The following is a 9,236-nucleotide window of genomic DNA, read 5'->3' as shown; positions in this document are numbered from 1 at the left end:
ACCAGAAAACTTGGGAACCATGGCTGGATCTATGAAAACTGCATTTTGGGTAAGAGAAAATTGGCTTAATTCCCTGAGCAGTTGGTTATCATAAACAAGGAGAAAGACCAAGCTGACGCCATGACAGGCTTCACAATGCTTCTGAACCAGCGAGGCCTAAATTTCTGTTATCAAGGGGCCAAGGCAGTGTTTAACTGTAAATGTCCTAATCTTGCTCATCCCATGTAACAGCCAATTAGCAAGCAGGCAAGTAACCAGTACATATCAGAAAAACACCAGGTGTCCTCATGTATGCCAAGCAGCGAAGGTCACATCTTACATGCATAGACCAACCTGGTTAAGACAACTTTGTTCAATGTCCAACAATCAATGTATTGCTAAGATTCTCCTATGCTGAGCTGAAACTCCCCTCTTCTGTAATTAAAACCCTGCCTTCCCTGAGTTCGAGGCTCTCAACTTCCCGCCGCTGCCGCTGCCGCTGCCTTGATGCATGTTAGGAGCCAGCTTGCAATAAAGACCATAGTTTGCTTTGCGTTGGAATGGGCTCCTTGGTGGTCTTTGGGGAACCGGGAAATCTGGGCATAACAAAGGAAACACCTGGGGTAGCAGTTTTTCATAGTATTATAAATTATAGATTCTAAAAGCCAGCAGAATAAGGAAGTAATTAGGGGAAGCAACAAATAGTCTTTTGGGAATATGAATAAAAGAATGAAACTTACTTGGAAACGTTTACTTAAGAGTTTCCGTGGGAGAATTATGGGAACCCAGAGGCCCTAGAATTAGCTGTCTCGGATGAAACTTGCAAATGGCAAGGGGGATCTTGTTCCAGACCGTTAATTATTAACCCCAGCAGGCATGCTGTAGTTCCCTCCCCAATATTCCATAATTAAATTATAGACACAAACACAAGGTTGTCATTCACTTTTCCGCATACTTTATTTGTTACAAACATACAATTTTTAAATATAGACTGTAAAACTCCATTTGCAAAAGTCTGCTATTGTAAGGAGTGCACACCAGCAGTAAGAATTCTCAAACTTTTTTTTCTCTATGAGATTTTCTGTCAGTTTTGCTAGTTAGTGGTAAATACGGGACCCGCCATTTTACAGACCTGTCTGAAGCTTCTGGCTGTATTCACATTGCTCTTTTGAAGCAGCCTGCTCATCTTGAAATTGACCAGAATCTGAGCTTCAACCTCCAGGCAGTGAGATCAACAGCCCATTTAAACTCTGCTTTTGAACGGTTTCCAGGAAGTGTGATTTCTGAATGGGTACTGCACTTAACGGATTTGTTTGAATTGCCCATGCAGCTATGTGTTTGTTAAAGTGCATTTTTCTTTTAAAAAATAAGAGGCATAATCTTTACTCTTTAACCAAGGTACTTAAAAAAAATGAGCTTTTTGGTCTCTCAGCAGATATTCCCAAATTGATCCTATCACTACAAACTTTAGTGTTCTATTTACAAATATTTATAGGGTTATAGGTGAAGGGGACCTTATACAATTAAAGGTGCAGCTTCTTGAAGCAGAAATCTGTTTCTACAAATTCATACATAGGAATACACACTTGGTTTACAATGCACAAGCATGTGGGTATTTACACAGACTGAAGACATCCCCCCCAAAACTTTTAAACTAATCTCCAACCTAAATTCTAGCTGTACATCTAGATCAGGAAGCTGTCTCCTGCTATCAATATTTGGTTTTCATTCATTCAAATGACTTCTATAGATGCTCTACTGGCAGAACATCAGTTCCAACTTTGTAGTAAAGAATCTAATCTAAGGAAACCCCTGGTAGATTTGACTGGCAGTGAAGGTTCCTACAAAATAAAAGTAGGTTATCTGGAAATATCAGAAAATGGAACAGACCTTTTAAAATAACCTTAGAAAAACATCTGTATGAAGGTGCAAAGGAATAAACTTCTGTTCTAGAACTTTAAGATAAAGAAGCTCAACTACATACACTGATAATTTATTATTCAAATGTTGGTAATTTTTAAAAACTCAAATATTACTCCCCTAACATGCAAAACCACACTCCTAAGTATGTCCTGTAATCATCAGTTTCTGGACCTCTGACCAATTGAAAATCACTTGTAGGAATCCAAAGTGTTTTTCTACAGAGGTGACATGTGGGCTGGGAGAAAAAAGCTCTATCTTACAGTTCAACAGTTTAATATATGCCTTAATCTCTACAACACACATGTGACTAGTAATATAATCCTTTTTTTCAATTTTCTTAGGCCTCTCCCTGCCCTTATGTTTCTGAAAAGGTAATTTTAAAATAGCAAGAAATATAACACTGGCAATTCTATTTCCAAATATAAAGATATTTTGAATCAGTCCAACAGTGCAAACACGGGGTTAAGACTAGAGATGAAAATTTGCCTTTAAGAAATGAGATGGTCTAAATTAATTTTATTGAAAGAATCAGCTGCTTATTGAGGGGAGATTAAAAAACCCTCATGTCTTCCATAATATATTAGTGGATAATGAACATGAATAGGTCTATTGCTTTTTTCCTCCAATGATCTGAGTCCACACTTCATGAGATCACATATAAGCAGCTCTCTCCTCTTCCATGCCAATGGCTATTTAGATATAAACAAGGAAAATGAAATTTGCTCCTGGATTCAACAATCTCATGTTGAAGTACAGGCATATTCTTTCATAAAACTGTTTAGAATCACCTTTTACTTCGGATAAAATTCTGCCCTCCTTGTATTACAAATGAAATGACCAACAGAACTTTTGCTCTTTTAACACAGCTTTATCTATGTCAACTGGGAGGGCTAATTCACGAAGTGTGAATTAGATTTTCAAACAAAAGGAAAAGATTGTGAATAAAGGTGTTTATATTGATGGCATATTCCCTATTTCATCAGGCGATATAAATTATATTCATAAAGGCCTTACTAGGACCAGAGAAATTACTAGTGTAAGCCTTTGTGATGCAATTTTATTATTTTATTTTCCAAACTTAATTTTCAGTGATGACAACTGGGTATTTGTCAAAATAAGGGTTGTAAAATCCATCAATAATGAAAACTAGATTTTAAGCCTTGGGACTGGGAACAGTGACTAAATAGCTAAGTTATCACGAGAACTGTATATCCAAAAGTCTGCTCTCTTGAAACTTAGAGTGTGTGTGTGTGGGGGGTGCATTTGAATATCACTTTGCTTTTCTATATTAAAAACAGAGGAAATGGAAGGTATACTTTGCCTCTCCTACTTATATGTGAAATTTCAAATGGGGCATTGAGGTGTATTTTTTTTGTCTAAGTTTTTCTTAAAAGTATTTTTTTTTCCTTTTTTTATTTTCTACAAACTATCTCCCCATACCCAGTCCCACCCCTATCCCCACTATCCAGTTTATTTAATGGGAATAGTTAACTCTTTAGGAAGACAGCTAATTGATTTACAGTACTCTAAAACCAACCCTGAAAACTGACAATCTCTTTTATTTACTATAACTTCAGTGCTGTTGTTGACAAAAAAAAGAAAAAGTTACCTTAAGGCTCAAGGGAAAGTAACCTATTAAATTGTGAATGCAGCATTGTTTACTCTCCCATCCATTGGAAGCTAGCAAAATGCATTCTGGATCATAATACAAACCTTCTAACATTAGCAAAGATTTCTATTATTCTTACACAGAGATAGAACAATATTCATAAGCAGATTATCTATGGAAGCCTGAGAAACCATCCACATCACACAAAAATTCCATGTATTTCATGATCAAAAAGTGCTTAATCTTTGAGAAGTACTCAGGGTTAAAATGGAAATATACAATGTAAAAAGTCAATCAACACTTTAAGTGAAGCACAGGTAGAAAAGGCGCTAACAATGGAGGCACTGCTCTCAGAACAGGCCCGATGCATGTGACTTTAAGGGGGCACTAAATCAACGAAGTTTTAATAGTTACTGGGATTTCACACTACTATATATATTCTAAAACCTGAGATTGGACATCAAAGCGGTCAACTTTGTTACATATCAGAGCAAGTCTGATACTTCCTAAAAATAGAAGACAACTCAATTGAATTAGTAACTCCAGGGTCAATAACATTAACTTTCTGAATCAAAAAGGAGACGGATCACAAACGCATAGATACGAAGAGTGCTGCAGAAAAACTCTCAGCAAAGGAGTCATTTCTACATAAGCAAAAAGTCACTTTCTCTCCTTCCCCTTCTCACTGATCAAGGCCACACTATTTTTAAATGAATATCTACTGAGAGATCAGTTGTGCATTGGACAAAGTACCATAATTGGGTTAAAAATGAAAACAAAATTTACAGAGAAGAATACTTAATGTGCATGGTTTACACACTTAAGTTTCTCCTTAATTTCATCCACCTCAAGAGCAAGGTGGATGCAGACAAATATTCACCTTTTAATATCTTGCGTAGATCATTCTACCCCCCTGTAAATAAAGCCAGTCAAAGTCACATTTAACAAAGCATCCTCAGCAACTATAGTGCCTTAAGTTTGCAGCCATCTACAGACCACTCAATATGAGGGCATTATTATAACCAGCCTCTTTTGCCCACAACCCTGCATTTTCAGATAAGACAGGATACTTGTTTTGTTTTGAGGAAACTGAAGATTGACTCTTGAAAGACCTGCAATTTATTGCAAAGTGATCCAGAGGTAACGAAGAAGCAGGAGGTTAATGGCTGCCTGCACCAAAAGCCTCTCAATCATTTTGCAGTAAATAATTATGGAAAGTGACTTGACAAGTAGCCATGTGTGTATCACAGCTACAGTCATATATACCACCTACATGCCTCCCATAGTGACATAGGGTGTCTGGGTTTTTGTTTTGGTTTTCACTTTGATTTTTGGTGTCATAACAGATTTTTACATTTTGTTCTGTGCAGCATATTGCACTGAAAGCTTTGCTTACACTGTTCTACTCACTGAAAGATAGGGACAATAGAAACCAGAGGGAATGGTAGGATGATGTCAAGAGTTTTACTCTTGACTCTGCTCCTAGTATTTGACTTTGCACGTCTGTATCTGCAGTAGTTTGAGACATATATATTCTACCAATTATCTGAAAATGAATTTTAGCTCACTGCTTTTCAGGAAAATGACTATTTTGAACATGTGATTAGCTGGGATGTTTGCCAAAACAAAAAACAAATCCTAAGCCACAGTTCATAACAGTGGTTGAAAACCACAGCCTACACAATGTCATTTTCTGACTGGATTTAACAAAAATCATTTCATTTTAACAAGCCTACTTAATGAATGAGTTCTGAGACATGATCCACTAGGATCATCTTGTTTGACTACATCCATCTCTGTTCCGCAGATTCCTTATTGTCCCTAGTAACTGGAATGAAATGGGTAAAATGCTGCAATCAATCTACATCCTTCTGTGATCTTCCTGCAGTGGGAAGAGAGGCCATGAACCACCCCTGGCAGGAGAAACAAACCTCTGAGATTGGTTTAGATTTAAAACCCACCACTATGACATTAACCACTTAATCTTACATATAGGCAGGTCAAAATTTTAATATAAATTACTTTTTCCAACACATAGCTTATGCATTCTTTGCTCCTTTTTTTTGGAGAAGTCTCAAATTGACATCTAAAGATTTACATATGATATATTACTGTTATATGGTCTAATGACTAAGAAAATTTCTCTGGTAACCAAAGCTGATGCCATATATGGTAGTGTTCTTGGCATATATGCTATATGCCTCAGACCACTTCCACATTCTTTCTATTCAGCTAATTATAGCTTAGTAGCCACTGGTGAAGGATTGTGAAGACCCTGTCATTTCTACAGAATAGAAAGGCAAGGCTAGTTACTGCAATTCAGCCAAATAAAAAGAAAAAAGAATAAACCAACCCCTTAAAAAGGAGAGGTACCGCACCTTTGCAAAATTGAACTGGCTCACTGCAGCTGAGCAACAGAACCACCAAATGAAGCAAGAAAACAAATTGGTCTACGAAGGAATTGTACATGGTTTGAAAATGAAAGTTACAGCAATCAATGAACAGCCACAACCTTAATTTTCATTGCTGCCTCAGAGTTTGAAACTTAAAAGTTTCTGCAAGCCTAATGCTAACTTCTCAGCTCTTTAAAACTAGTTAGGGATTTGTTCTCCGCAGCAAAGAAAAAAAAAAAAAAACAAAACACTCAAAAACACATATGTAAATACAGCAGGACATTATTGAAAACAGCTGCCTTGTAGTACAAAATACAGTACAAGTATACGGATGTCATTAAAACATCAAAAATACTATTGCTCCCATACAATTTAGGAAACATTCTTTGCAACGGAGAAAAATTAAAAAAAAAAAAAGATTAAAAAAATCTGTTTAAAAAGTCTACTGTGGATGATGAAAGTAGAGAGTCTGAAAAGGGCACCAATGTTCGTGGCTCTTCCACTTTTTTTTTTGAAATCTAAGATTAGTAATATTCTGCATCATAACCTAATTTTTAAAAAGCTTAATTTTATATACACAATTATTTCCCTCCCTCTAGCCACAATGTGTGAAAATGACCTTTTTGTATATTACTTATTTCCCAATAAATACAAAAAGTGTATAGATTGAATACTACCAAAATAAGATAATAAAAAGGGTATGCAATAAATTAAACGGCAGCTCAAATAAAGGGCAGGCATGCAGTTAAAAAAAAAAACAAAAAACAAAACTAAGACTGAGGAGGTGGGGTTACTTGCCTCCTGGTTGAGAAGGTGTCTCACAAAGAATACCTGAAAATTTTGTAAAGAACATTAGCTCCCATTCAATTCAAAGTTACCTAGGTCTCTGACGATTTAAGGAATACCTTTTGATGGGGTGGGATTAACTTGATTAGAAAAAAAGATTTCTACTGAAAATCCATTTAAAATATAGAAGAGGCGATCCTTGAAAACCCCAACTTTTATTCTTGAAAGACAGCTGGCTAAACTGGCAAAAGCCAGTTTGTTGAAATTTCAAGATGGTATAAAAATGCTTCCAGGATATAGTCAGCATATTCATTGTTCACTTCAGCTCCATTCAGATGGATTTGTTTCCAAAGGACACGCTGCTTGAATCACTTATCCACCATTTGCCATCTTTGATTGTGAGGTACTGATACAATGGATCAAGTTCTTAAAAATTTATTTTAAAAGAATAAATGATGCTGGAATTCTGGACCTGAGGATCTTTAGTGTTTGAAAAAAATCCACAGATTAAACTGAAGGTAGATGAAGACTTCAGTTTTGGTTATCCAACTTTTCTGTGAAGATGTATATTCCATTAAAGCTCAAGCTTGTAGTCACACTGTTCCTTTTGTAAGTATCTTCAAGTTTTAAAGTTTAAAACCCGGCCAACCAGTGGCGGAAACAGCCGAATTAGCCACACTTCACTGGCTTACAAGGTGGAGCCACAGGGATCTGGCTCTCATTCATACCTAAGCCATTTCTTGGTAATGACCTCCATATATGGAGATCAGGGGAAGAACTTTAGTGAGCAGCAACCAATCCACTCAAACAGTTTTCCTTGTGCTTTATGCCCGATTTCTTCTTGTGCCTACCTCAGAAACCTCCAATGAAAAACTGCTCTTCTAGCTTTGAAAAACTTTTGACAACTTAAAAATTTGTTTTAGTAATGAATTCTAGTTCAAGGATTGACATCTGAGTTCATTTGTGTCCCGGAAAACAGTTCTGTAACAAAAAGACTTGGGCCTTGGTCCAGGTTCCATGCAAAACCATTTTAGACAAAACAGATCCAATTTATTTCTGTATTCCCCAATGGCTTCTTGCTTTCTTATTTTTTCCTGTCCATGATTAAAGTTGTATTCCTTTTCATGAAACCGGTATCCTCAGAAGTGGGTAACTTGCAAAGGCCCCTTTCTCTTCTCAAGAATTCCATGAAGACCTAGATCCAAAATGCTGATTTCAATGGAGGTGAAGGGAAAGACACTGCAAGAGTTCTGGACTGATCTTTAGGCCTGGTTACCCAAGTACTACACAAATTCAGTTGCCATGTTTCTGGGTAACTCAGTGTTCCCTTGGCCCATGCTGGGCGAGGATCTAGCCCCTGCTTGGCTCTCCTGATGTAAGGTTTAGGAGCCTCAGCTGGGAAACAACAGAAGCTGAGACTATTTTGCTCAACTGAGGAGACACTGCTGTCCTCTCTTTGCAGGTTGCTGTCTGTTCCTTGGAACTTTACTGTTTTTCTCTAATTGTCCGCGACTGTTCTCTTAAGGTTATTTTTCTTAATTAACTATTATTTAAAACTTAATTTTCTCCTTCTGGGGCCTCCCTTGTTACCCCTGCACTAGCTCACTGGGGATGGGCAGGAAGGGTAACTCTTTAGCCAAGGGGTTCATGGTTTAAGGGGTGGGGGAGGCCTACAGGGAAAGCGGCTATTTTCAATCCTCATCCACCTCCTCGCCTTCAGACTCATCTCCGCCGCGTCGTTCATAGAGCTTATCCCTCTGCCGCTCCTGGATCTCTTTCATCTCATCTGCATACCGGCAAAAAGCGCCTCCAAACTTGCCCCAGGCCTTGAAGGGGACCGTGATGGCGTTGCGGTAAGACGGTTTCACCTCGCTCACTCGCAGGAACACCCCATACTTGTTGCAGCCTACGTCGAAGAAGAAGCGCTTGGAGTCCACCGTGATGGAGGTGCCTTCCGGGAGCTCCCCATACAGACCGGCTCCAGGACCCCCAGCGCCGCCGCCAGTGCCCAGCTCGTCGTCTTCGCCCCCGTAGTCGTCGATGAGCTTGGCCAGCGCGTCGCGGAACTCGATGAGGCCTTGCGCGGGCAAGGCGATGGTCTGGCCACTCTGCAGGCCGCCGGGCCCAGGGCCGCCGAAGCCGCCGCCACCGCCGCGGTGCACCGTCTGGCGGATGCGCAGGAAGCGGCCGCGCTGGTTTTCTTTGAGGTCTAGGTAGTACTTGCGGTTCTCGCGCACCAGGAACTCGCTCTTGAGCGCGCGCCGGGGTCCGCCGCCCTCCTCGGCTCCCGCCGCCAGTTGCTCTGGGCTGCTGGGGCCCAGCTGCGCGTAGTGCTCGATGAAGTCGCCCAGCGCGTCGCGGAACTCGGCGGCCACAGCCATGGACAGCGTGAGGCGGCTTTTGGAACCGCCCGCGCCAACCTCGGCGATCTTGAGGAAGCGGCCCTTGGCGTTCTGCTTCACGTCCAGATAGAAGCGCTTATTCTGGATGTCCAGCCGCTTCGAGGCCAGCTCCTGTGTCTCCTGCTCGCCGCCGCCTCCGCTACG

General features: G+C 39.7%; 1 protein-coding gene across 1 annotated transcript in view; it reads right to left on the bottom strand.

Moving 5' to 3' along the window:
* Positions 1 to 917: 917 nt before the first annotated feature.
* PURB (purine-rich element binding protein B) overlaps positions 918 to 9,236 on the bottom strand; it is an 8,586-nt gene continuing 267 nt past the window's right edge. Inside the window, exon 2 of the mRNA XM_012735158.1 lies at positions 918 to 9,231. Within this exon, the coding sequence (XP_012590612.1) occupies positions 8,382 to 9,231 (850 nt within the window). The 3' untranslated portion in view covers positions 918 to 8,381. The remainder of the gene's footprint in view (positions 9,232 to 9,236) is intronic.

The sequence above is a fragment of the Condylura cristata genome, unplaced genomic scaffold (genome assembly GCF_000260355.1).
Source record: "Condylura cristata isolate star-nosed mole 26May11 unplaced genomic scaffold, ConCri1.0 scaffold00004, whole genome shotgun sequence".
Taxonomy (NCBI): Eukaryota; Metazoa; Chordata; class Mammalia; order Eulipotyphla; family Talpidae; genus Condylura; species Condylura cristata.
This window is presented reverse-complemented; position numbering and strand designations above follow the sequence as displayed.